Here is a 23,702-nt window from a genome sequence, read left to right on the forward strand (position 1 = left end):
TGCTTTGTCGCACTGCTGCTGTGTGATGGGCTGGTCGTGGAGAGGTGTCGTTGACGCAGAGGCGGGACGTCGCCCGGCGTGGCAGGCGGCATGATGGCGTGCGCGCGGCGGAACAGGCGCCGAGGGGCCGAGACGTGGCAGCGCCGCATGCAACGCCGCACGGGCAGCAAGGAGCAGGAGGAGGCCGGCCGAGCGCCGAGGCGCGAAGCTTCTCCCCGCGCCGCGCCGCGCGCGCCTTGGCTGCGCTGGCGCCGTGCGGTGCCTCGGCTGCAGCGCTGCACCCGCGTGTGGCTGCCATGCACAGGCACCGCACGGCGTCGGCCGCCTTCCCTTCTCTCTCCATCCCCTCACTTCGCCATGTCCGCCGCCGCTCCCAAGCGCACCAACGGTGCCTCTGCCTCTGCCTCTGCCGGCGCAAACGGCGCCGCCGCGCCGGCCGATGCCGCCGCGGCGCCGGCGGCCAGCGGCGCAGGCGTCGAGATTGCGAAGCTCGCCGGCGGCAAGCCCGACGCCGCCGACAACACGGCCAAGCTCGACGCGCTCAAGAAGGAGATTGACTCGACGCACGAGGAGATCGTGAGTTGCGGCGAGGTATAGGGAGCAGCGGAGTGCGAGACGCGGGAGCGCGAGCTGGGCAGCGGGCGTGAGGCTGGGCAAGAAGACGAGCGAGCATTGGCACTGGTACTTTGGCATGCCGCAGCTGCCATGCGCCCGTGTGCTGAGGCGCGTGCTGGCGAGTCGCTCTCTCGTGGCCGCTTCAGTGACAGCCAGAGATGGGCGAGAGCTCAGCGAGGCGCTGAAGAAGCCGCTCTTGGCGGCGCATACATCTCTCCTCTTGGGCTGCTTCCGCAGCCTCCCTGCTCACACACGCTCGCAGAACAACCTGCGCTCCATCCTCTCCGGCTCGGGCCCGTCGAAGGACACGCCCGAGGGCAAGCGGCGCGCCGAGCTGCGTGCCGAGCTCGACGAGATCCGCGGCGCCCAGGCCGGCGGCAAGGGCGCGCGCGGCAAGATCTTCGACGAGATCAAGAATGTGCAGGAGGGCATGCGCCAGAAGGTGAGTGTGCTGGGAGCGATGGAGCGAGGCAAAGTGATGGAATGATGGAGTGACAGAGACAGCGAGAGCGATGGAGCGAGACCATTGGGAATGCTACCGCGGGTGCGGGCAGCTCACACCTAGCGTGTCCGGCCTGGGTCGCCGGGCGTGCGTGCCTCGAATCCCAGCTGACCCCCTCTCCAGCTCGACACGCTGAAGACGGCCAAGAGCAAGGCCAACTACAAGTCGACGGCCGAGGTCGACGCGCAGATCCAGCGCCTCGAGGCCTCGGTCGACGGCGGCAAGATGAAGCTCGTCGACGAGAAGCGGGCGCTGTCGGAGATCTCGCAGCTGCGCAAGAGCCGCAAGGCCGTCGAGGCCTTCGGCGCGCAGCAGGACTCCATCGACGCCGACAAGGCGCGCATCGACGAGCTCAAGGCGTCGCTCGACGACCCGGCGAGCAAGGCGCAGAGCAAGCGCTACGACGAGGTGCGCGAGGCGCTCGACGCGCTGCAGAAGGAGGCCGACAAGGCCTACGGCTCGCGCTCCAAGCTGCTCGACCAGCGCACGGCGCTCAGCAAGAAGCTCGACGAGCTGTACGCGGCGCGCAAGGAGCGCCAGGCCGCGTTCCGCACCGCCAACGACGTCTACTACGCCAAGGTCACCAAGGACCGCGAGGCGCGCCACGCCGCCGCCAAGGAGGAGCAGCGCAAGTACGAGGAGGGCAAGAGGAAGGAGCACGAGGCACAGATGCGCGAGGACGCGGCGCTGCCGGCCTTCGCCAAGGAGATTGAGGACTGCGAGGTGCTCATCAACGTGAGTGCATGCGTGTGGGGACGTCGCTGCTGCGCTGACGGCCCGCTTCCCCATAGTACTTCAGCGGCAACTCGTCGGTCTCTGCGCCGCGCTCCGCAGAGGCAAAGGCGGCCGTGTCGGGCGCCAAGGCGCTCGAGGTGCGCCAGGTCGAGGCAGACGCGTCGCTGGGCCGCGTGGTGAAGAAGAAGGGCGAGTCGGAGGAGGACGCGTACTTCCTCGGCGGCGGCGGCAAAAAGGGCAAGAAGGGCGGCGCCAAGAAGAAGGGCACGCCGCTGGCGCTCGGCCAGGCACCCGACGAGGCCGAGGTCGCCGCTGCTGCGCCGGCCACGAGTGCCAATGCGCCGCTCAACGTGCCGCTCGGCACGCTCAGCGCACTGCTGGCCCTCAGCATCCCGCCGCCGACGAGCTCGGGCGACGTGCCGCGCGTCGTGGACAACCTCAAGCTGAAGCGCGAGTACTTTGTCAGCAACCAGGCGCAGCAGACGCGCGCCAATATCGAGAAGGTCGAGAAGGGTACGTTGACGCGGCGGCACAGAGCGCGAGGCGCTGCGCTGACGCACGCGCCATCACACAGCACTGGCCAAGTCGAGCATCTCGGACGAGGCATCGACGGAGGCGCCGGCCGCTGCCGAGGCCAAGGCCGACGCATGAGCCTCTCTCTGCTCTCCTCTGCTCGTTGTAGCCTCGGCATCTCTAGAGACGCAAGTCACGCGCAGGCTTGGGCTGGTGGACCCGGATCGGGGCCACACAAAATCAACACCTTGATTATCGGCCAGGCCCGTGGGGTGATGGTGTGAGGTGGTGCGCGCGGGGCTGCCCGCTTGCGCAGTGAGGAGTCGATGCTGGTGCGCTCCGGGTGCTATGGCCGCGCCTTGCGCGCGGCGCGCCGGCTCTCGAACTCGTGCCACTCGCCTTCGACACTCGCGAGCAGGCTGCGGAGGCCCAACAGCGTCAGTCTTGGATAGTAGCGACAGACAAAGTCGTGAAGCGACGCACCCTGCAGGTCGTTGAGCGCGGGGCCGCTCAGTGGTGAAGTACGGCATCTGCAGCGCCTCGGCTGCCGATGCTCGGCGAGCGGGATCGAAGCGCAGCAGCGCAAACGCAACGGCCAGCGCTGCGGGCGGCATGGACCTGAACGAGCGGCCAGCGTCAGCAAGTACGGGCAACTCAGACGAGCGATGCGGCTCACTTCTCGAAAGCGAGCTTGAAGCGCTCCTCTGCAGTCTGCGCAGCCAATCCGTCGGATGCTGCAGCGGGCCTCACGAGGTCGTACCATGGCAGCTTCTCCGCGTCGGGCCATTCGTCGGCGGGAACGAGCGGGCCCAGCACATCGTAGATCACTGCCACTTGGTGGATCTCGTCGTTGCCCTGGAAGGCCGGACGGCGCGTGAACAGCTCGAGGAAGATGCATCTGCTCGGCGCAGATCAGCATGCTGCGCAGTGAGGCAACGACGCTGGCACTCACCCGGCGCCCCACATGTCGACCTCCGGCCCGTACTGCGTCGCGCCAAAGAGCAGCTCGAGAGGCTTGTACCACAGGGTGACGACGCGGTTCGTATAGTCGCCCTTGCGGCGTTTGGCATACATGCGCGCCAGGCCAAAATCGGCGAGCTTGAGCACGCCGGCGTTGGAGAGCAGGATGTTGCTGCCCTTGAGATCGCGGTGCAGCACTGAGCGGCGGTGCAGGTAGGCCAGGCCCGAGAAGAGCTGTGCTGAGAGCGACTTGAGATGCGCAGGTGTGAAGGTGATGCTGGGATGCGCCAGCACGCCGTTGAGATCGTGCTCCATGTACTCGAAGACCATATAGACCGAGTCTGCGCTCTGCATCAGCACATGCAGAATCTGCTGCTCGCACGGGCGCGACTCACTCTTCGACACCATCATCTCCCACAGGCGCACCACATTCTCGTGTCTCAGGCCCTGCAGCAGCTTGATCTCGCGCATCGCCGTGACGGGAAAGCCGTCCTTCTCCGCCTCCATGCGGATCTTCTTGAGCGCCACGAGGGCGCCGCTCTTCTCGGCGCGCGCCTTGAACACCTGCCCGTACGTGCCCTCGCCGACCTGCGCGATGCGCTCGTAGCCCTCGCCAGGCGCGGCGCGCGGCATGGGAGCCAGAGAGACGGGCGAGGGCGAGCGCGTCGCGGAGCGCGCTGGCGAGGCGGTCGGAGAGGGTGAGCGTCGCGCGACTTCGGGCGCACGCGGAGGTGTCGTCGGCCTGCCAGTCGCCGCTGCAAGCGCAGCTTCCATCGCCTTTTGCATCGCGGCGCTCGGGCCCGGCACGGCAGCAGCGGCAGAAGGCTCGTCTCGCACGACCTTCTGCTTCTCGAAAGAGCTGCTTGCTTCTTCTCGAGATGGCTCTGGGTCGCGTGCCTCGCGTGCTGCTCCTAGCAGCTCCTCTTCGCCCTTGCTCGGACTGCGGCTCTGGCTCTTGGCACCCGGGCGAATCACAGTCCAGCCTTTGCGTGTCGCGCCGCCAGCGCCGTCTCTCTGGCTCGCAGACTCTGGCCGTGCTGGCTCCGTGACAGACGCAGCCGGCTTCTCCTCCCGCACAGAAGGCGGGTTCGGGCTCTTGCGCGCCAGCAGTCGGCTGGACGCCTCTAGCGCGCTGGGCCCGAGCGGCGCCGACAGCGGCCCGCTTGGCGCGTGAGGCGCGAGTGGTGCGAGAGGTGCGAGCGGAGCCAACGGCGCCAGCGAGGAGGCGGTGGAACGCGGACCGCTTGGCGTGCCTTGCGCGGCCGCTGATGTCGATGCAGCCGGCGGAGGTAGTGGCGAAGCTGCCCTGCGCTTGACGTCGCGCGAGACCGTCGGGCTCTCGTCCCTCTCTCTCTTTGCCCGCGCTTCGCCGTTGCCGTTCGTGCTGGCGCCTGTAGGCATCTGCGGCGTATGTGACGGCTCGCTGGGGCTCTGTGGCGAGGGCGAGCCATATGATAGGCTTTGCGCCACCTGCCGCGCTGGCACAGCAAGAGCCTGCGTGGGACGCGCAGGCCGCGAGAGGACGGAGAGGGCAGAGCTGCGTGCGCTCAAGGTCAGCGAGGGCGGCAATCTTGCGCGAGAGACAACCACGCACCGCACTGGAGGCTTGGCTTCTGCCTTCGCTTCGCTCTCCTCTGCCGCGCGTGGTGGGCGCACCCGCTCACGCTCGCGCTCTCGGTCTCGGGAGCGGTCGCGTGATCGATCTCGCGATCTGTCTCGTGATCGGTCGCGCTCGCGCTCCCTGTCTCGCTCGCGGTCGCGCTCCCGTTCTCGCTCCCTATCTCTCTCCCGCTCTCTCCGCTCGCGCTCCCTGCTCTCGTCGCGCCGCCGGTCGGCCTCCTCTCGCGGCGGCGGCACCTCTGCGCGCCCGCGGCCGCGCTCGTGCGACGGCGCGACGGGCGAGACGTTGCGCTCGCCGCGCGGCGGCGGCACCTCGCGCTCGCCACGCGGCGGCGGCACGTAGCTGCGCTCCCGCTCCCGCTCGTAGCCGGCCCGCTCGCCCCAGCCGCCGCCGCCGCCGCCGCCGCCGCCGCCGCCGCCTCTTGGCGCCCAGCGGCCGCGCTGCACCCAGCCGCCTCTGCCGCGCGGCGCCTCGTGCCCACCTCTGCGGCCCCAGCCCTGCTGCTGGTGCGGCGCTTGCGCGGCAAAGCGCGAAGGCCCGGCGTGTGCGTCGGCGGGCATGCGTGACGCTGCCGGCCCTGTGGGAATGCGCGGCCGTGTGGGCGAGGCGCTGCGGCGCGACGGCCCCGCGGCGGGCGCCGGCTGCGAGGGCCCGGCGAGGTGCGGCGGCGGCGCGCGCTGCCGGTCGGGCGGATAGGGCATGGTGCCGCGCGCAGAGGGTGCGCTGCTTGGCCCGCGTGCTGAGACTGGCTGGTGGTGTGGGTGGTGGTGGGGGAGAGGATGTGCCCGAAGCAAGGAGCTGGCCGCGTCTGTGCGCCGCTCGCGGCCGCTGTGGAGCAGCGCGTGCGGCTGACGTAAGCCCAAAAAAGCGCTGACCACTTGACGATGCTGCGACTCGAGGCCGACATGCTCGCCCGGCCTGCTTCCTGCCCACCTGCACCCCAGCGACAGCCCGCCATGTCGCTGCCTCTCTCACGGCACATCCTGCGCAGCGGCCCACGCACGCCTGCCGCCGCACTGCGCGCCGCGCTGCACACGGCGCCGCCCAGCTGCCGCAGCGCGCCCGGCCCCTCGGCCGCCTCCACCAGCGCTGCCGCGCACCACTTCGTCTCCTCTGAGCCGCCTCCGCGCCGCGAGCGCACTCTTGGCCGCGCGCCGCTGCCAGAGAAGGATGCCATGACGCAGCAGCGCTCGCGCAGAGACGCGCGCGCCGCAAAGGGCGCCGCCGCCGCCCTCGAGCGCCGCATCCTCTCCAACAGCACGCGCCAGGGACGCCCCGTGCCGGGCGATGCCGTCGAGCTGCGCATGTGAGTGTGCGGCAGGAGGCATGCACGACGGGCGCCGCCACGCTGTGCTGGCAGGCTCGCTGCGATGGGCGCCACAGCTTTGCGCCGGCAGCCTCGCTGCTGCGTGCTGATCTTGTCCTGGCCCGCAGTCCGACGAGCTGCCTCGGCATCGTCCTGCCCATGCCCAGCAGCTCGGTCCCAGGAGCCACGCGCACGGGCACCGAGCTGTGCGTGCTGCTGCCGTGGGGCAGCATCGTCATTTTCATTGAGAACGACGTCATGCTGCGGCTGCCCAACCTCATCGGGCCCGAGCTCGCCGCGCTCGCGGCGCCGGCCGACATGGCGCACATTGTGTCCACCGAGGGCATCGACCCGACGGAGGACGCGTCGCCGAAGCGCAACGAGCAGGAGCCATTCGATGCGGCACGCTTCGGCGCGCGCAGCGCTGCCTGTGCGGCACTGCGGGCGCTGACACGCATGAGCGAGACGGAGATGCTGCGCCTGCGCCCGGCGTTCCGCGAGGTGTGTCTCAGCAAGGAGGGCGTGGCGCTCATCGAGGAGGAGGGCACGGCGTACATGCCCAGCGTCGCCTACACGATCCTGCAGCGCACCATGCAGGCCGAGGGCCACTGCTTCGCCGACGTCGCCTCGGCGCGCGTCGCGCAGCCTGTGCTGCTGGCCGTGCACCGCATGCTCATGGACACGCCGAGCCGCTTCGTCGCCGACGACATTGCGCACCGCTCGTCGCACCGCTTCAGCCTGCGCTCGGACCGCGAGCGCGAGGCCATCGAGACGGTCGACGAGTGGGTGCGCGCGCCAAAGGGCAGCACCGAGTGGCGCAACCTGGAAGGCTTCGGCCAGCGCGCCAAGGAGGTGCTCGCCTGGCGCGCCAAGCTGGGCGGCGAGACAATGCCGGCCGACGAGCCCGAGCGAGTGGAGCTGGAGGCCGAGGCCGGGCCCGGCGTGCAGTGGCGCCAGACGGACCACGTCATTCTGCGCTTTCTCCGCAGCACGCTCTCGACGCGCCGCTCGCTGCAGGGCTACGAGTACCTCTCCATCGCCATGGACGTGCTGAAGCGCGCGGGCGCCGATGTCACCGTCCAGCCCGTGGCGCACCGTCTGCAGCACCCGGAGCGCAGCTTCACGGATGTGCCGCGCGACCTCGTGCCGTACGGCCGCGACACGGGCGACGCAGGCATCGACCACCAGGGCGCGCTCGTCGTGCGCTTCCTGCAGGCCGTCGGCGAGATGCCGCCGTGGGAGGACCACGCCCTGCTTCAGGTCGGCGTCGACTTCACAACGAACGAGCGCGACGCGCCGAGCGAGACGCCGCAGCCGACGCCCCGGCCCAAGCTGGCGCTGCACGAGGCGGAGATGGAGCGCTTCGACTTTGAGCAGCTGCCTGTGCACGTCATCGACGATCCCACGGCGCACGAGCTCGACGACGGCATCTCCATCGAGCGTGTGGCCGGCAAGGACGAGATCTGGATCCACGTGCACGTTGCCGATCCGACGTCAATCATGGACCCCGCCGACGATCTGGCGCGGCGGGCGCGGCGGCAGCACAACACGCTCTACCTGCCCGAGGGGCGCTGGCCGCTGCTGCCGGACGAGATGCTGCAGGCCGGCCGGCTGTCGCTGGGCTCCAAGAGCGAGACGGAGGAGCAGCGCGAGGAGCGGCAGAAGCACGGCCTGTGCGCGCTCACGTTCAGTGCGCGTGTGGATGCGCAGGGCAAGGTGCAGGAGTACTGCGTGCGGCCGAGCATCGTGCACAATGTGCAGATCACGACGTACGACGAGGTCAGCGCAGCGCTCGAGGTCGACGGCACCTCGGACCTGCACGTCCTGCAGCGCTTCGCCCGCGCGATGCTGCACCAGCGCGTGGCCAACTCGAGCATCGCCTCTAACATGCCCGGGCCGAACTTTACGCTCTCGCCCGTGCCGCTGCCGGGCGCGCCCGCAACGCCGTCGACGCAGACGCTCTTCCGCGGCTTTCCCAAGATCGACATTGGCATGCTGTCGCTCGAGCCGCCGGCGTGGTCGAAGGCGCAGGACCTCGTCTCCGAGTGCATGCTGCTCGCCGGCCGCGTCGCCGGCGCCTGCGCCGCAGACCGCGGCGTGCCCCTCGTGTACCGCTCGCAAGAGGCGCCCGAGGCCGCCGCGGCGGCCAAGCTGCGCGGCCTGCGCGACGAGGACGGCAACATGTCGTGGCTGACGCTGCTGCGCTCGGGCGTGCGTCTGGCGCCGGGCAACGCCTCGCACGCGCCGGCGCCGCACTTTGCGCTCGGCATCTCGCCGGCGCTCGACGACGCCGCCGCGCACGGCGGCTATGCGCGCAGCACGTCGCCGCTGCGCCGCTACCCGGACATTGTGGCGCACTGGCAGCTCAAGGCGAGCCTGGCGGGGCGCACGGCGCCGTGGAGCCAGGAGCGCCTCGAGGCCGACATGCCGCGCATGGCACGCATGGACGCCTGGTCGCGCAGCCTCGAGCGGCGCGTGCGCTACTTCTGGATGGCGCTGGGCCTGCGGCGCCTGCTCGATGCGCCGCCCGGCTCGCTGACGCCCGAGGAGCAGGCGCTCCTCGGGCCGCTCGACGCCGTCGTGGCGCTGCCCGACGTGCGCATCAACCCGTCGCGCCTCGACGCACGCGTGCGCGTCTTTGTGCCGCAGCTCGGCATCAACGCCGAGTGCGGCTGGCACCGCTCCATCGCCGCCGCCGAGCTGGGTGCGCCGCTCAAGGTGCGCCTGCACGACGTCGTGCGCGCGGGCGTGCGCTCGAGCGTGATCGTGGTGCCGGAGCACTGGAATGCATAGATGCCACCGGTCAACCCCAGAGTGCAAGAAGAGGGCTGAGCGCAGAGGCCCGATGAGCAACCTGAGCCGCTGCGGATCCACGCAACTGCATCGTCTCCACTCCATTTCGATCCATGATGACGCTGTGATGCTCAAGGGGGAACGTGATTGGGCCCCAGTGGAGTTGCACCATCTGGATGTACGCCGGCGGGACCGCGCCCGCGTCCTCGAGAGCCGCCGCAGCCAGCTTGCAACTCTCGACGTCCGCCGTCACGCAGCGTTTGGGCTTGTGACGCTGGTTGAGCGTGAAGTTCTTCTTGTCAGCAAGCAAGATGTAGAGTGCCTTGCCTTGCTGATGATGGCGTTGACGTCGCCATCCTCGAGGATGAACGCGATGGCAAATTGCTTGTCCTCGGCCTCGGTCCAGTGAGGGCGAGTCGGAGGCACGCCGTCGACCATCTCACGCTGTCCGCGTATGCGTCTTTCGTGTGGCGCTTGACGCTGGCGCCATGGACGGCTGCGCTAGACTGACAGGGCAAGATGGCAGCGTGAGGAGCACGCCAGAAGGGCGCGCAGCTCGGAGGCTTAGCGCCTCGTGAGGCGTTCACGCGCTATCTCGGGCCGCTGTCCATGGGGTCCTCCTCGCGCTCCTGCCGCTGACAGTGGTCCAGAGTGCGCAGCATCAGCGGCCTCGACGACCTGCTTGTGAGTCATGCTTTTGAAGCGACGCTGCATCGGCTGTCTGCCTGCTGTCGGCTGACAAGCAGCGTGGTCCACGAGGGACGGTGCACACCCCACGACCTGTGCTGCACGCTGCAGGCTGGCGCTCCCTGCTCCGCCCCGCTGGGCTCCGCACGGCATCCCTCGGGCGCCGAGCCGGCATCGAACGCTCGATCAACTGCCAGGGCAGGCTGCTTGCTGCTGTTCTGCGCCCGAGTCTTGCGCAGAGGGCGCTCGCCCCCTCATCTCCGCCCACACACGCGCGCGCGCGGTCCGAGCTGTCCGAGCGGCGCACCTGCGATGCGAGATCGCCGTGCGGCAGCGGGCAGGCAGCAGGTGCAGCAGCAGGCATCTACATGTCGGGGAGCCCTGCGCAGCGGACGTCCAGAGCGTCGTCCGCACGGCACGCCGGCATCTCACAAAGGGCCGCTGCGCGCTCGCCGCGGACAAGGGCCGACGAGCGTGCATTGCGGGAGGATCGACGTGCTGCTGATGCGATGCTGCTGCGAGCTGCTTTGTTTGGCGTGCGCATTGCTTCTGGCGCGGCGGAACAACGGGCGGGAGCGACCTCGAGAAGGGGCAGGGACCCTCGTTCTGCGCCGGGGTCGCGACGCCCCGCGCTGCGCTCGTGTGCCTCGCTTTGTCCCTGGACGCGCTGCCGCCGTAGCGCCCGGCGGGCAGCAGCGGCAGCGAAGCGGCGGCCGGGCGGCGTGCGGCGCTGCGCTGCAAGATCGCTCGAGCGGCTCTCTGCACCTGCCGCTGCGCGCTGCGGGCGTGCTGCCTGTTCAGGCAGTAAGAGTTTGCCGCTCAGGGGCCCTGTGCAGGACCCATGTGGCATGCCGGCACTGCGCCTGCGCCCCGCCGTGTTGCTCTCGCCGGCCTGTCCAAGCCTCGATTTAGACGAGGCTCTGCGGAAGTGCCCGGCCGCCATGCGCGCCGCATGGCCATCACGCGCCGCCGGCCTGCTGCCGAGCAGAGTGGCTTGCAGCGCTGCAGCGCAGCCGCAGGGCGAGCGCATGGACAGAGAAGAGACGCTCCAGCCGCTGCGGCACCGCACCTCTGCGCTCTGCGCTGCACGCACATGCACGCGAGGCATGCGCCGTCCCGCGTGTTCTGTCAGAGCGCGCGGCGCAGCGGGCAGCGCGGCGGTGTTGTTGCGCTCGCTTCGAGGGTCGGTGCCGCGCGGGCGGCAGCTTGCAGGACAGAGGGGCTACGCTGAGGGGGCCGCGCGCGGGCGAGAGTGCCCTGCTGCCCTGGACGCCGCACCTGCGCTGGCCTGCCGCCTGCCGCTCGACCCGCCGGTGCCGGCGCGAGAAGCCGCACGCCAGCAGGTGCAACGGCCTCGGCCCGCACGGCGGCTGTGTTGGTCCTGCGCTGGCGGGCAGGCGGGCAGCACAGCGGCAAAGCACCCTCTCGCCGCGCACGCCCGCGCCCGCCCAGCCCAGCCAACACGCCCACGCCCAGCGCTCGCCGCGCCGATCCCTCAAAGCACGCCCGGCGCCGCGCTCCTCTCCCTCTCCGCACCAGCTCCCTCCACCCCCTCCAGCCCGGCCCTTTCCCGTTCGATTCCAACTACACGTGGCCCGACGCCAATCACCCACCCACACTCTCTCTCTCAATCATGTTCAAGCTGCAGGCCCTCGTGACGGTCGCCCTCGTGGCGCTCGCCGGCGTCGAGGCGCAGAAGAAGCCGACGTTCAGCGTCAACAACCTGCCCGACAAGTGGGAGAAGGGCCAGATCGGCACCAACCAGTGCAAGCAGTTTGGCGCGTCGAGCCAGAAGTCCAAGTGCCAGAACGTCTTTGTCAACTCGGTGTCGGGTGAGTGGCAGCAGAGGGCAAGCACGGCAGAGCATCGCTGACCCCCTGCCGCAGACTGTGCGTAGCCGCCATTGCGCCTCTGCTGCGCCTCGCACGTGGTTTGTGACTGACACGCGCCGCAGTCTGCCTGTGGGGCCCCCGCAAGCAGGGCACCGTCGGCGCGCAGGAGGAGTTCATGTACTCGTGGTGCACCAAGAGCGGCTACGGCACGCGCCTCATTCCCAACGGCACGCTCAAGAAGGCCCACTTCCTCAAGACGCCCGACTTTGTGCAGGTCACCGGCTTCGGCGACTTTACCAGCATGAAGATCGACGCCGGCGACGAGGGCGGCGAGCTCGACCCGCACGGGTGAGGCGTCGCGACAGCAGCATGGGGGAGGAGCGTCGGCTGACGGTCCCATCCAGTGCCACCGGCGCCGGCAACCCGCCCGGCGGCCTCGTCTTCACGCGCTCTGCCAAGGGCCGTGAGGGCCAGTGGGTGTGAGTAGCTGCTCGGCGTCGTCGGCGTCGACGCGTCGTCGTGTCGTGCACCGTGGCCGCGCCTGACGCGCCTCTCTCCGCCCACAGCCAGAGCAAGGAGTGGTCGTCGTTCATGTCGGCCACCGAGTTCTCCATCCGTGCCTGCACCGGCGGCCCCAACGCCACCAAGCTGTGCCCGCACATCTACGACGTGTGAGTAGAGAGCCCTGAGCCCCTGCCGCTCACTCTCGCTCACACACACACTCCATCAGCATGGGTGCCCAGTGGAACCACGCGGTGAATTTCGGCGCATCGCAGTCGTCACAACCTCGCTGACGCCGTCCTTTCCTCTCTAGGGCAACTACGGCAACGGCTTCGACGACTGCGACGGCAACTCTGGCCCCTTCCCGGGCGAGCGCGTGCGCAAGAACGGCTCTACGAGCACCTTCCACCAGGGTACGTACGCCATGCCGCGGGTGCACCCCGAGTCCGCACGCTGACGCCGCCCTCGTCGTCCGCAGGTGACAAGAAGACGCCCTCGGCCGCGCCCGCCGGCGCGTCGTCGAACTGCAAGCCGCGCGCCTCGCCCACGGGCGGCGCCGCCAAGCAGCTGCCCTACCGCCGCAGCGTCAGCGCCCGCGGCGCCGAGGAGATCCTCGAGGACGAGGAGTAAGCGCGAGCTTTTCTCTACGCTCTTCCTCCCCTCTCCTCCGTCCGGCTCGCTCCATTCACGGCAACACTCGTCGCCGTGACTCGCGCATCCCACTTCGCCTCTCCTCACGCCGCACCCACTCTCCACCCACCTCACAGGTTCTTCACGCACACTGCACACGACTGGCTTCTCTATTTGCCCCCTTCTTCACTTACATCTTCACGCCCACTCCTCTGTCGTGGCGCTACTCATCTGAATCCCTTCCTCTGGACATGCAGCGCTGCACTCTCCCGCGCGCACGCATCGTGTTAGACGAATGATGATCTCTTTTCTCGCGCGTCGCTGTGTGCCGTGTGGAGTGTGGACGCTGCTGCTGCTGCGCTCTCGACGTGTGCGGACGTCGACTGATCTCGAGATGGACGAGGAAAGAGCAGCGTCGAGCGCAGCGTGGATGAGCTGCGCGCTCGTTCGACGCGAAGCCATGCGCAGAGGCCCGCTACTGGCGCCGAGCAAGCCTCGGTGCCTCCGCTGCGGCTTGGGAGTGTTGTCCATCTCGTCCGTGCCGATCGGGCCGCGAGAACTTGCCGGCCGTGCTCGAGCCAGCATCCAAGACAGGATGGCGGCTGCCGGTGCGTACTGGACTTGCCGCACCACGGAGCTCACGCGCGATCTCCCAAGCTCACTGACACGGTCAGCCGCAAGCTACCAAGCCATCGCGAGGCTCGCTGCAATGAGACTGGCTGCCTCTGCATTTTGAGCTGAGCTGCTGCCCTCCTTCCATCGCTACGGGCCTGCAGCTGGACAGAGGCTCTGTGGGAGGCAGCGCCGCGAGTGCCGGCCGAGAGGCGCGCGGCACGGAGCGTCCCACGCTCGGCCGCCGCGGCGCGCCAGCCAGCGCAGCGCCGTGCAGGAGACAAGGAGCGGAGATGCGCTGCGCTGCGGCGGGAGAAGCAGAGGCGCCCTAGCCTCTCGCACTCGCACTCGCACTCGCCGCACACCACAGCCGCTCGCACGGCCGGCTGCATCTCCCACACCCCGCGCAGCAGCCACACCCTCATGGCCTCGCCGCTCTCTGCCACGCCCGGCGGCGTGCCGGGCGGCTGGGCGCCCTCGGCTGCCGCGGCCGCGACGACCTCACCCCCACGCCGCCCGCCGTCGTCGCTGGCCGAGCAGCTCTCGCCCGGCGAGTCGCTCGAGCAGCGCCGCAGCATGCAGCAGCAGCCGCGCAGCCGCGCCGGCACGCCCAGCCTCGTCTTCGGGCCCATCGGCGCACACCGCGCCGCCGCCGCCCGGCAGCGCTCCAGCTCGCCAGCCAGCGGCGCGCCCGGCAGCGGCAGCGGCGACAGCGAGCTCGCAGCAGGCAGCAGCGGCGGCGGCGGCGCACGGCACTCGTCCGGCCTGCACTCGAGCTCGCCGAGCTATGCCAGCGCTCGATCGCACCTCGGCGACGCACCGCAGGCCGCCGGCACGCCGCGCCTCGTCGTCGACACGACATCGCCCGTGCCGGCGCACGCGACGCCGCGCACCGGCGACGAGGCGCGCGCCATGTTTGCCGAGCCCGAGGCCGACGAGGAGGGCCTCGACACGCGCTCCGCCAGCATGGTCGGGCAGCTCGTCGACGATGAAGAGGAGGCCGAACAGCAGCAGCCCGTGCGTCGTCCAGCGTCTGGTGCGTCGATGCGCGGGCAAGAAGGCAGCAGCCCGCGGGTGGACGGCAACGGGGCGGCATACCCGTTCCCAGGCGGTGCGTCGTATGCGCCGCCGCTGCGCTCGCCGTCGCTCGGCACGGCGCAGAGTCCGTTCCTCTCGCTGCCGGGCGGCGCAGCGGGCCTCGCGGGCGGCCTGCTCTCGCCGACAGCAGCCACCTTCGGCCTCGGCGGCAGCGGCGCGAGCTCGACGGGCGCGACAGCTGCGACGGCCGGCTCAAGCACGCCGACATTCTCGCCCTTTGGCAGCCCGCCGCGCGAGCGGCCGCTCACGCCAGGCAGCATGCATTCGGGCGTCGGCGGGCACCACAATGGAGGGGGCATCCCGCGCTCTGCCTCGGGCCTCAGCAGTGCGGCGCGCAACTCCAACACGCAGCGTGCTCCCAGCGTCGACGGTGCGTCGGGCTTTGGCTCGGAGCGCGGCGCACATGCGCCCTCGTCTGCCGCCGACGCCTCGCTGCGCGCCTCGCCGCTCTTCAACGACGTGCTGGAGCGGCTACTGCGGCTCGAGGTCGGGCTCAAGGACGTCAACCGGCACATCGGCGGGCTGAGCCGCAACGTCAGCCTGCTGCTCGACCGCACCAAGCATCTCGGCGGCGCCCAGCGCGGCGGCCTGCCGGCAGACGTGCACAATGCGGCGCACGGCTCGGCGCAGGTGCAAGAAGAGGTGCGCGCGCTCAGTGCCCAGCTCAACACGCTCGCCGGCAGCGTGGCGCAGCTCTTCACGTCGCAAGGCGGCGCGCCGCCGCCGATGCCGCAGCAGCGCACGCCGTCTGGCATGAACGGCACGCCGCACGTCGGCGCCATGCAGCAGCAGCTGGCGGGCCTCGGCCTCGGTGCACCGCCCAGCGGCACGCCGCAGCTCGGCGGCAACATCCTCACGCCGCAGCTCGGCACGTTTCCGGGCACGCCCAACCTCGGCGGCCGCACAGGCGCGCTGAACCCCTACGAGCGCTCGGCAAGTCCGCGCACAGGCTCTGGCGGCTTTGCGCACCCGCCGCTGGACCGTGGCCTCAGCCCGCGGCCAGGTGCCAGCCCTGCGCCGAGCCAGAACCGCCTCAGCTGGGGCGCCGGCGCACCGCAACAGGCGCAGCAGAGCCTCACCGGCGTGGCCAAGGAGCACCTGGCGCCCGACGCGCGCCGCTGGGCCGCCATGAACGCCGCTGCTGCCGGAGGCAACTTCTCGCCGGCACTGGGCGGGCCCAACCGCCGCGAGAGCTCGGGCACGCCGCACATGCGCACCGGCACGCCAGAAGTCGACTCGACGGGCCGCTTCGCCGGCGCCGGACCGGCGATGAGCGGCGGCGCGATGGGCCCGCCGGACCCGAGCGTCGTCGTGACGAAATGGGAGCACCTGAACCTGCACGGCGACCTGCTGCGGTCGATCCTCAAGTACGGCCTCGGCCCGCCGAACAAGATCCAGCAGCGCGCGCTGCCGTTCCTGCTGCGCGGCAGCGATATCATCGCGCAGGCGCCGCCGACGCAGGAGCGCATCGCCAGCTATGTCATTCCGGCGCTGCAGCAGATCCTCAACGTGCTGCGCGGCGAGCCCGTGCCGCCGGGCGGCGCGATGCGCGGGCCCATTGTGCTCATCATCAGCACGACGGTGGACCAGGCGACGCAGGCGCAGCGCATGTCGCTCGGCCTCGGCGCGGCGCTGGGCGTGCGCGTGCACATCGCTGCGGCTGGAAGTATCGACGTGGGCCAGGAGGCGGCCAACCTCGTGCAGTCGCAGCCGCACCTCGTCGTCGGCACGCCGCAGAAGATGAACGACCTCTTCACGTACCTCGCCAATCGCGGTGCGATTTCGCTGTCCGACGTGCGCCTCGTCATTCTCGACGAGGCGGACCAGCTGATTGCGCGCAACCTGGCCGACTACGTCTCGACGCTGCTGCGTCTCCTGCCGCAGCCTCGCGGCAATGCCTCGCGCGAGCCGCTCCTCTCGCCGGGCCTGCCGCAGAGCTCGGGCCCCGGGCGGCCCTTCAGTCCGTTCGACGGCGACAAGCCCGCGACGCTGGACCGCCAGACGGCCATCTTCAGCAACACGGTGCCGCAGGACGTGCTCAACTTTGCCCAGTCGATCCACCTGCGCGAGAGCGTGCGCGTGCTGGTGCGGCGCGAGGGCGGCGGCGGCGCACTGCAGGCCACGACGACGTACGGCGCGGCCGGCGCAAGCGGCTTCTCTTCGTCACCAAGCATTGGCTCCGGCACGATGGGCCTCGGCAACAGCCACGGCAGCCAGACGCCGCAGCTCGGGCAGCTGCAGCATCACGCGCAGCAGCAGCAGCACACGCCGCAGCTCGGCTCGTACGGCAGTGCTCCGCCCGGCACGCCGTCCAACGCACTGGGCGCTGCGCCGGGCAACAGCAACACCAACCCGCTGGCCGACCCGATGCTGGCGCCTCTGCGCGGCCTGAGGCAGTACTACCTGTATGTGGCCGTCTCGACGGGCCCGGCCGCCGGCCCGCCGATGGGCTACGGCGGGCCCAGCGCGCATGCCAACGAGATGAAGCTGTAAGTGCTGCGCCGGCGTCACCTTGCGCTCAGCTCACCAGGCCCCGCAGCGATGTCATCACGGACCTGCTCGAGGACATCGACTTCAACCAGGCCGTCGTGTACGTGGCGTCGGCTGCGGCGCTCGAGGCCGTCACGTACAAGCTGGCGAGCAAGGGCGTCGAGGCGATAAGTCTCGTGAGTGACATTTCGTGCTTGGCCGCCGCGCCCGCACTGACACGCGCCGCAGTCCAAGGAGATGGCCTCGACGACGCGGCAGCAGGTGCTCTCCGCCTTCCGCAGCGCGTACGGCGGCGTCTCGGCGTACCAGCAGGCGAGCCACGCCGTCGTCGGCGGGCCCGGCGGCGCCAGTGCCGGGCGCAGCGGCGGGCGCAAGGCGCTCGTGGTGCACGACCTGGCGCTGCAGGCGCGCGACGTGCACCAGGTGCCGCTCGTCGTCTTCTACGACCTGCCGCGCTCGGTGGAGGAGTACAAGGAGAAGATTGCCTGTGCGGCCGCCACCTCGGGCGCCGGACGTCCCAGCGTCTGCATCAACGTCGTCACGGGCTCCGGCGGCCCGCGCGGCGACATTGAGATGCTGCGCTCGCTCGAGCTGCACCTGGGATGCAAGATGGGTGCGTAGCGTGTCTCTGCGTCGACGACATGCGCTGACCTGAACGCCGCCAGCCGAACTGCCAATGCACCTAGGCCAGATTCTCAACTTCTAATCGTCATGGCCGCGTCCCTCTCTCTCACAAGCATCCTTCTCTCTCTCTCACACGTCTCGCTTCTCGACTCTCCCACGCCGCAGCATCCAAGCCCACCTCGTAGCATATCATGTCCCGGCTTCCTGTCCGAGTTTCTATGCCGGTCGCTCTCACTCTCAACGCAAGCGCGAGTCTCTTGCCCCTTCCACCCCGCAATCCATTCTGTCTCACCCGTCTCGAGACGCTTGTGTGTGCGCAGGCCGGAGCACGGCCACCGAGAGGAGCCCCTGAGGGGCAAACAGAAAGTGCACAGCCTCAACCTCACCACGGCCTGAGCCCGCTGGCCCCGCCCACCAGCCTGGCCGTCAACTCTCGCCGCTGCGTGCTCTGCTCTGGGCCCCGTCCTCTTCTTGCCCACCCATGCATGGCTCAGCGCAGCCGTCGGCAGCGTGGCCGGTCGGAGGCAGCGGCGCACTTGGCGTGGCTGCAGCGCATGCAGATGCTGCCCGCTCCGCCGCTGCCTCCACCGCTGCGCCGGCGCGTCATGCGTGCGCCGGCGTGGGACGGCCGCGGAGCCGTGCCGCGCCAGCCCGTTGTATTCACGCTTTGGCGGAGCACGGGGCAGCGGCGCCGGTTGCTGTAGTGCACGACTACAACTGGCCAGCCACCGCTCCTGCCTGGCGTCGGCGCGGCGCCGCCAGCGAAGGAGCGCGCCGCCTCCTCTGGGCCAACGTGCGGGCCGGGCCGCGAATCTTGGCCCCCTTCGCCGTCAGCCTCCCGGCCACATCCATCGCCGCGTGACCCTCCGCGCAGCCTCTGCACGCCGCGCAGCATCCGCACCGCGCATCCTCCTCGCCTCAGCCCTTCTCCTCGCAGCGCCCATGTCGCACGACGCGCCGTCCGGCGGCCGGCCCGCCGCGCCGCGCCGTGCCAGCTCGAACCAGCAGCAGGACTCGCCGTACGGCCGCTCGCCGGTGGTGCAGCAGATCCCGCCGCGCGTCGCCTCGCCCACGCCCGGCGGCAGCGGCGACGCCGTCGGCGATGTGACGCGCTCGCCGCGCGCACAGCTCGCGCCGCTGCCGCTGCGCCGTACGCCGAGCGAGCACAGCGGCAGCCGCCCGCACAGCACGGCCATCAGCGAGGACGAGCATGCGCTCGACACGGCCGACGAGCCGCACGACCTCGACAGCCTGCCGATCAGCGATGCGCAGAAGGGCCGCATTGTCGAGATGCAGTGAGTGCAGAGTGGCGAGGTAGCTGCCTCTGGTGCATCGCGTCGCCCGCCTCCTGGCTGACACCTCCACAGCCTGGCGCGGCCCAACGAGTCCGGCTTCCCGCGCACGGACAGCGTCACGGACGGCGTCGCCTCGTCGGCCGCGTCGATGACCGGCGACGAGGGCGGTCCGGGCGGTGCGGGCCCGTCGGTGCACTTCCCGGGCTCCAACCCCGCGTCAGCGTCCGCCTTTGACGAGGACGCCGACGAGTACTTTGGCCCGGCCGCGATGCAGGGCGGCGCCATCACCGACGACGTGTACCGCTGGGCGCACAACAACAAGCGCAAGATGAGCCGCCGCACGCGCAGCGAAAGCCTGCACCTGCCGCGCACCAGCACCATCGACCCCGAGCTCGACACGACGGCCATCAAGGAGCCAGGCGGCTTCCGGTGCGTGTGCAGAACGAGGCTGATGCATGCGGCGCTGCTGACACCTTCTCGTGCAGCCGCTTCTTTGTGCTGAACCAGGCCGAGGGCCAGGGCCGGCCACGCCCGCGCGCGATGCGCTCCTTCATCGACTTCCTCGCGCTGTACGGCCACTACGGTGGTGAGGACCTGGAGGACATCGAGGAGTCCGACGATGAGGAGGACGACGAGGAGCTGGCGGCGGAGAGCGAGGGCCCTGTGGCAGGCAGCAGTCGCGACGCGACGGAGCGCACGGCGCTGCTGCGGCAAGAGAGCCAGCGGCGGAAGCTGCAGCGCTCGCGCAGCAGCCGCCTGCGCCCAGCCACCGGCGAGCACAACCGGCCGCGCGGCGAGGCGACGGTGCTCGAGGCCGTCATGATGCTGCTCAAGTCGTTTGTGGGCACGGGCATTCTCTTCCTCGGCAAGGCCTTCATGAACGGCGGCCTGCTCTTCTCGACGCTCGTGCTGTGCGGCGTGGCGATGATCTCGCTCGTGTCCTTTCTGCTGCTCGTCAAGGCCAACCTGCAGCACCCGGCGTCGTTTGGCGACATGGGCGGCATCCTCTACGGCCCGAAGATGCGCCTCGCCATTCTCACGTCGATCGTCTTTTCGCAGATCGGCTTCGTCGCCGCGTACACAGTCTTTGTGGCGCAGAACCTGCAGGCCTTCATCCTCGCCGTCACACACTGCCGCACGCTCGTGCCGACCGTGTATCTCATTCTCGCGCAGGCCGCCGTCTTCCTGCCGCTGAGCCTTGTGCGCCGCATTGCCAAGCTCAGTTCGACGGCGCTCATCGCCGACGTGTTCATCCTCTTCGGCATCGTCTACCTCTTCAAGTACGAGATCACGACGCTGCTCGACAAGGGCGTCGCCGACGTCGTGCTCTTCAACTCGTCGACCTTCTCGCTCTTCATCGGCACGGCAGTCTTCACGTTCGAGGGCGTCGGCCTCGTCATTCCGATCACCGAGTCGATGAAGGAGCCGCAGCGCTTCCCCAAGGCGCTCACGGGCGTCATGATTGGCGTGATGCTGCTCTTCACGACGTCGGGCGCGCTCTCGTACATGGCCTTCGGCAGCAAGGTGCAGACCGTCGTCATTACGAACCTGCCGCAGAACAGCAAGTTTGTGCAGGCGATGCAGTTCCTCTACTCGATTGCCATTCTGCTCTCGACGCCGCTGCAGCTCTTCCCGGCCGTGACGATTCTGGAGCGCGGCATCTTCACCAAGAGCGGCAAGTACAAGTGAGTAGCGCGAGGAGAGCTGGTCCTGGCGCCGTGCTGACATCTCTGCCACAGCTGGAAGATCAAGGTGCTCAAGAATGCCTTCCGCTGCTCGACGGTGCTCGTGTGCACGCTGGCCGCCTGGGCCGGCTCGGCGTCGCTGGACGTCTTCGTGTCGTTCGTGGGCAGCGTCTTCTGCTGTCCGCTCTGCTTCATCTACCCGCCGCTGCTGCACCTGCGCGCCCGCGGCTGTGCCGTGTCGCGCAAGGCGCGCATCCTCGACTACTCGATTCTCGCGTTCGGCATCGCCAGCACGCTCTTCGCCGGCAGCCAGACGATTGTCGCGCTCATCAACCCCTCGGCGCCGCCGGACGCGCCCGTCTGTCGCCCGCCCAAGTAGAGCGCTCAAAAGACGTGTGCGCGGGCGAGTAGGCGCGCCCTCTTCTCTCTCCCTTGCGTGTAGCGTCCTGCAAGCCTAATCTCACGAACGGGTATTCATTCAAATGACGTGGAGGTATCGAATGTGAAGGGTGACATCGTTGGGGGGGCTAGCCGCGCCGCCAGGGCTCGGCAGCGCCGTGCAGGTACGCCGCGTCGCCGTGGCCGGACCGCGAGTAGGCGCGCGAGTCGTGCGACGTCGACGACGTGGCGTATGAGGGCTCAGGAGCGCGGCGAGGCATGTGGCGCGTCGGCGGCTGGTAGTCGTGAACAGGCGACACGGCCCGGCGGCGTTTCTGCGGAGGCGCCGGTCGGCCACGCGACGCGTCGAGCTCGTCGACGAGCTCCGAGTCCGGCGAGTCGCCGCGTCGACGGCGTGCTGAGTGGCTGGGCGCGAGGCGATTGTCGCGACGTGCCGACAAGTCGTCGTACTCTGCCGCGCTGCCGCCGCTGTCCGAGTAGGAGTACGAGCGGACATCGCCGGCATGCGGCCGCTGCTGCGGGCGAGGTGCGGCGTACTCGTCGGCGCGCCGGCGTGGCGGAACAGGCGGAGGAGCGTCGTAGGCTCGACGGCTGCCCGATGCGCGAGGCGCAGGGCGATAGTCGTACGTCTCCTCGTCCTCCTCCTCCACAAGCCGCTGGCGCGTGACGATGTCGCGGGCGCGCAGCGCCGCATTCTCGTCGCGCAGGCGCTCCATCTCGGCGCGCAGCATGCGGTTCTCGGCCTGCAGGCGCAGCAGCTCCTCGTGCTGCGCCTCCTCGCGCTTGCGCTGCTTGGCATCGTCGACGGCGGGACGCGGCGGCGCCACGCGCTCCGGAACGCGGATGCCGTTGGAGTCCAAGGCCGCGCGCATGTCCTCGCGCTCTGCCAGACGGCGTTCGCGCGCACGCGCCGCCGAGATGCGGTTGCGCTCGCGGCGCCGCCGGGCGCGCTCCTCGACCGAAAGCGGAGGGCGTCCACGGGCCGGACGAGCGGCACCAGCGGCGGGCGAGGCAGAGGCAGAGCCGTCGCGCTGCTCGTCCTCGGACTCGGATGGCGCGGTGGCGCGCGAGACGAGCGTCGCCCACGCTGCGTCGCTCAGCTCGCGCGAGGCATCGGGATCGACCGTCGGCGCCGGTGCCCGACGACGGCTGTGCGACTCGGAGCCGGACGGCTCGGCATGCGGCAGCGCCTGCGGTGGAGAGCTAGCGGGACCTGCAGGTGTGCCGCGATGCGGCACTGCAGATGAGCCAGACGCGCCGAGCTGCTGCACCCGCGCCTCCTGTCCGAGCGAGCCGAACTGGGCCAGCATGTCCTGACCCTGCGCATCGGGGCCCGGCAGCTCGTCGCCGCCACCCAACACGGCGTTGGCGTACGCGGCGCGAACTGGGTCCCAGTCCGGATCCTCTTCGTCATCATCGGCGAACGGAAAGTCGGCGAAGGAGAAGAGCGGAACGCCAGATTGCGCCTCACCCACTGCGCCTCCAGACTGCTCGGGCAGCGGCGCGGGCAGCGAGAGCGTGGGATTGTACGGCGCCGCTGCAGGCGCCGACGAGGGCCACTTTGCATTGGCAGACGAGATGCTGGCGTGGTGCAGGTCGTGCTGCCGCTGCCGCTGCTCGAGCAGCGTCTGCAGCACGAGCACGAGGTCCGCCGAGGAGATGGGCTTGTCCGACTCGCCGCGGATTGTCGTGACGAGGTCGCGCAGGAGCGGCTGGTGCGGCGTCAATGCGTGACGGGCGGCGGAGAAGGAGGCGTGACTCACCTGCATCCAGTCCGGCGCAGCCTCGACGACGAAGCCGCCGCCGGGCGACGCCGCCTGCTGGACGGGCGTCGACGGCGCCGCAAGAGTGGCGCTACTGCTGCCCGATGTACCGCCGCTCATGACATTGCCCGCGGCCGTGGCGCGCCGCGTGCGGCTTGTGCCGGCGCCGCTGCTCTCCGGCGCGGCCGCGGCCGCAGGAATGCAGCCAAGGAGCGACGTGAGCAGGCCGATGGCGCCCTCGATGTCCGCCACGCCGGGCGTGTGCGCCACTGTGCCGCCCGGTGTGGCGCCGGCGGGCGTGCGGCCCGCAAAGGCCGAGGCCGGCGAGGGCGCACCGAGGCCGGGCACGCTGCCGGGCGGACGTGACGGCTGCAAGGCGGCGGCAGACGAGGCGCCGAAGAGGTCGAGCATGCTGGCGTTGAGGTCGAAGCCGCCGGCCGCCCAGGAGAAGTCTTCCGGCTCGCCCTCCGAGCCGTCGTCGTCGTCATCATCCAGTGGCGACGACGTGGGCTCGTCGTCGTCATCGTCCTCTTCCTCTTCTTCCTCCTCGCCCTCCTCTTCCTCCTCGGCGGGCACGCTCGGCGCATCCGGCTGCGGCGCGGCGCGACGAGCGAGTGATGGGCTGGCCTGGCGCGGCGGCGGCCCGGCCTGCAGAGCGGTGCTATGTCTCAGCGGCGGTGCGGCAAAGGAGCGCTCGACGATGCGCTGCAGCGTGCCGGGCGACTGGTCGCTGCCGAGCAGGTCGGCGAAGGAGGGCGACGGCGGCGGCGGCGGGCGCAGCGGCGCGCTGCGGGTGGTGGTGCTGCCGCTGGCACTGCTGCTGCCGCTGCTGCGGCCCGCCGCGGCACCTGCGCCGCGAGAGGACGCGGGTGCCGCCATGTGCATGTGGGTGTGTGTGCGGTGTGCGGTGGCGATGAGGTTGGAAGGCAAGGAGCGCGCAGCCGCCGGCCGTCGCCCGAGCCACGCGTGGTGCGCTCTTTACGCGTCGCGGCGCGGCGCGGCGGTGGCTGCGGCTGCGCTGTGCCTGCCGCTCTGGCGCTG

At 70.3% G+C, this 23,702-nt stretch overlaps 7 protein-coding genes across 7 annotated transcripts; 5 read left to right on the top strand and 2 right to left on the bottom strand.

The window, feature by feature from the left end:
- Window positions 1-357: 357 nt before the first annotated feature.
- On the top strand, window positions 358-2,503 carry FA09DRAFT_333822 (hypothetical protein; the record flags this gene model as incomplete). Its single annotated transcript, XM_025743707.1, has 5 exons — window positions 358-576; window positions 878-1,057; window positions 1,241-1,852; window positions 1,909-2,365; window positions 2,427-2,503. The coding sequence occupies 5 exons, from the start codon at window positions 358-360 to the stop codon at window positions 2,501-2,503; spliced, it is 1,545 nt and encodes a 514-aa protein (XP_025599807.1).
- Window positions 2,504-2,711: 208 nt separating this feature from the next.
- Window positions 2,712-3,958, bottom strand: FA09DRAFT_295566 (Pkinase-domain-containing protein; the record flags this gene model as incomplete). The annotated part of the gene is made up of 5 exons (XM_025740127.1): window positions 2,712-2,784; window positions 2,849-2,983; window positions 3,042-3,263; window positions 3,318-3,666; window positions 3,721-3,958. The coding sequence occupies 5 exons, from the start codon at window positions 3,956-3,958 to the stop codon at window positions 2,712-2,714; spliced, it is 1,017 nt and encodes a 338-aa protein (XP_025599808.1).
- A 2,310-nt stretch (window positions 3,959-6,268) lies between these two features.
- FA09DRAFT_235097 (RNB-domain-containing protein) lies at window positions 6,269-9,170 on the top strand. The gene has a single exon (XM_025739615.1). It carries the CDS (start codon window positions 6,412-6,414, stop codon window positions 9,043-9,045), a length of 2,634 nt encoding a protein of 877 aa, XP_025599809.1. The 5' UTR covers window positions 6,269-6,411; the 3' UTR covers window positions 9,046-9,170.
- A 2,107-nt stretch (window positions 9,171-11,277) lies between these two features.
- On the top strand, window positions 11,278-12,976 carry FA09DRAFT_316886 (hypothetical protein). The gene is made up of 7 exons (XM_025740855.1): window positions 11,278-11,564; window positions 11,684-11,912; window positions 11,969-12,043; window positions 12,131-12,235; window positions 12,295-12,319; window positions 12,379-12,478; window positions 12,544-12,976. Exons 1-7 carry the CDS (start codon window positions 11,366-11,368, stop codon window positions 12,693-12,695), a joined length of 885 nt encoding a protein of 294 aa, XP_025599810.1. The 5' UTR covers window positions 11,278-11,365; the 3' UTR covers window positions 12,696-12,976.
- A 670-nt stretch (window positions 12,977-13,646) lies between these two features.
- Window positions 13,647-17,814, top strand: FA09DRAFT_316888 (hypothetical protein). The gene is made up of 4 exons (XM_025740856.1): window positions 13,647-16,894; window positions 16,945-17,071; window positions 17,124-17,508; window positions 17,561-17,814. Exons 1-4 carry the CDS (start codon window positions 13,731-13,733, stop codon window positions 17,599-17,601), a joined length of 3,717 nt encoding a protein of 1,238 aa, XP_025599811.1. The 5' UTR covers window positions 13,647-13,730; the 3' UTR covers window positions 17,602-17,814.
- Window positions 17,815-18,347: 533 nt separating this feature from the next.
- FA09DRAFT_359544 (hypothetical protein) lies at window positions 18,348-20,993 on the top strand. The gene is made up of 4 exons (XM_025745122.1): window positions 18,348-18,814; window positions 18,887-19,243; window positions 19,300-20,499; window positions 20,554-20,993. Exons 1-4 carry the CDS (start codon window positions 18,462-18,464, stop codon window positions 20,876-20,878), a joined length of 2,235 nt encoding a protein of 744 aa, XP_025599812.1. The 5' UTR covers window positions 18,348-18,461; the 3' UTR covers window positions 20,879-20,993.
- FA09DRAFT_359545 (hypothetical protein) lies at window positions 20,959-23,568 on the bottom strand. Its single transcript, XM_025745123.1, has 2 exons — window positions 22,662-23,568; window positions 20,959-22,610 (listed from the first exon to the last, which is right to left on the bottom strand). The coding sequence occupies exons 1-2, from the start codon at window positions 23,544-23,546 to the stop codon at window positions 21,027-21,029; spliced, it is 2,469 nt and encodes an 822-aa protein (XP_025599813.1). The 5' UTR covers window positions 23,547-23,568; the 3' UTR covers window positions 20,959-21,026.
- Between the last annotated feature and the right edge of the window lie 134 nt (window positions 23,569-23,702).

This window comes from Tilletiopsis washingtonensis (assembly GCF_003144115.1).
Source record: "Tilletiopsis washingtonensis strain MCA 4186 unplaced genomic scaffold FA09scaffold_6, whole genome shotgun sequence".
NCBI classification, from domain to species: Eukaryota; Fungi; Basidiomycota; class Exobasidiomycetes; order Entylomatales; genus Tilletiopsis; species Tilletiopsis washingtonensis.

Coding starts and splice junctions, on each gene's coding strand:
- FA09DRAFT_235097 (XM_025739615.1), top strand. CDS start 6,412: ATGCCCAGCAGCTCGGTCCCAGGAGCCACGCGCACGGGCACCGAGCTG.
- FA09DRAFT_316886 (XM_025740855.1), top strand. CDS start 11,366: ATGTTCAAGCTGCAGGCCCTCGTGACGGTCGCCCTCGTGGCGCTCGCC. Junction 11,913..11,968: donor GGCGAGCTCGACCCGCACGG/GTGAGGCGTCGC, acceptor GGTCCCATCCAG/TGCCACCGGCGCCGGCAACC. Junction 12,044..12,130: donor GGCCGTGAGGGCCAGTGGGT/GTGAGTAGCTGC, acceptor CTCCGCCCACAG/CCAGAGCAAGGAGTGGTCGT.
- FA09DRAFT_316888 (XM_025740856.1), top strand. CDS start 13,731: ATGGCCTCGCCGCTCTCTGCCACGCCCGGCGGCGTGCCGGGCGGCTGG. Junction 16,895..16,944: donor CATGCCAACGAGATGAAGCT/GTAAGTGCTGCG, acceptor CAGGCCCCGCAG/CGATGTCATCACGGACCTGC. Junction 17,072..17,123: donor GCGTCGAGGCGATAAGTCTC/GTGAGTGACATT, acceptor CACGCGCCGCAG/TCCAAGGAGATGGCCTCGAC.
- FA09DRAFT_359544 (XM_025745122.1), top strand. CDS start 18,462: ATGTCGCACGACGCGCCGTCCGGCGGCCGGCCCGCCGCGCCGCGCCGT. Junction 18,815..18,886: donor GGCCGCATTGTCGAGATGCA/GTGAGTGCAGAG, acceptor ACACCTCCACAG/CCTGGCGCGGCCCAACGAGT. Junction 19,244..19,299: donor AAGGAGCCAGGCGGCTTCCG/GTGCGTGTGCAG, acceptor CTTCTCGTGCAG/CCGCTTCTTTGTGCTGAACC.
- FA09DRAFT_359545 (XM_025745123.1), bottom strand. CDS start 23,546: ATGCACATGGCGGCACCCGCGTCCTCTCGCGGCGCAGGTGCCGCGGCG. Junction 22,611..22,661: donor CTGCGCCGGACTGGATGCAG/GTGAGTCACGCC, acceptor ACGCCGCACCAG/CCGCTCCTGCGCGACCTCGT.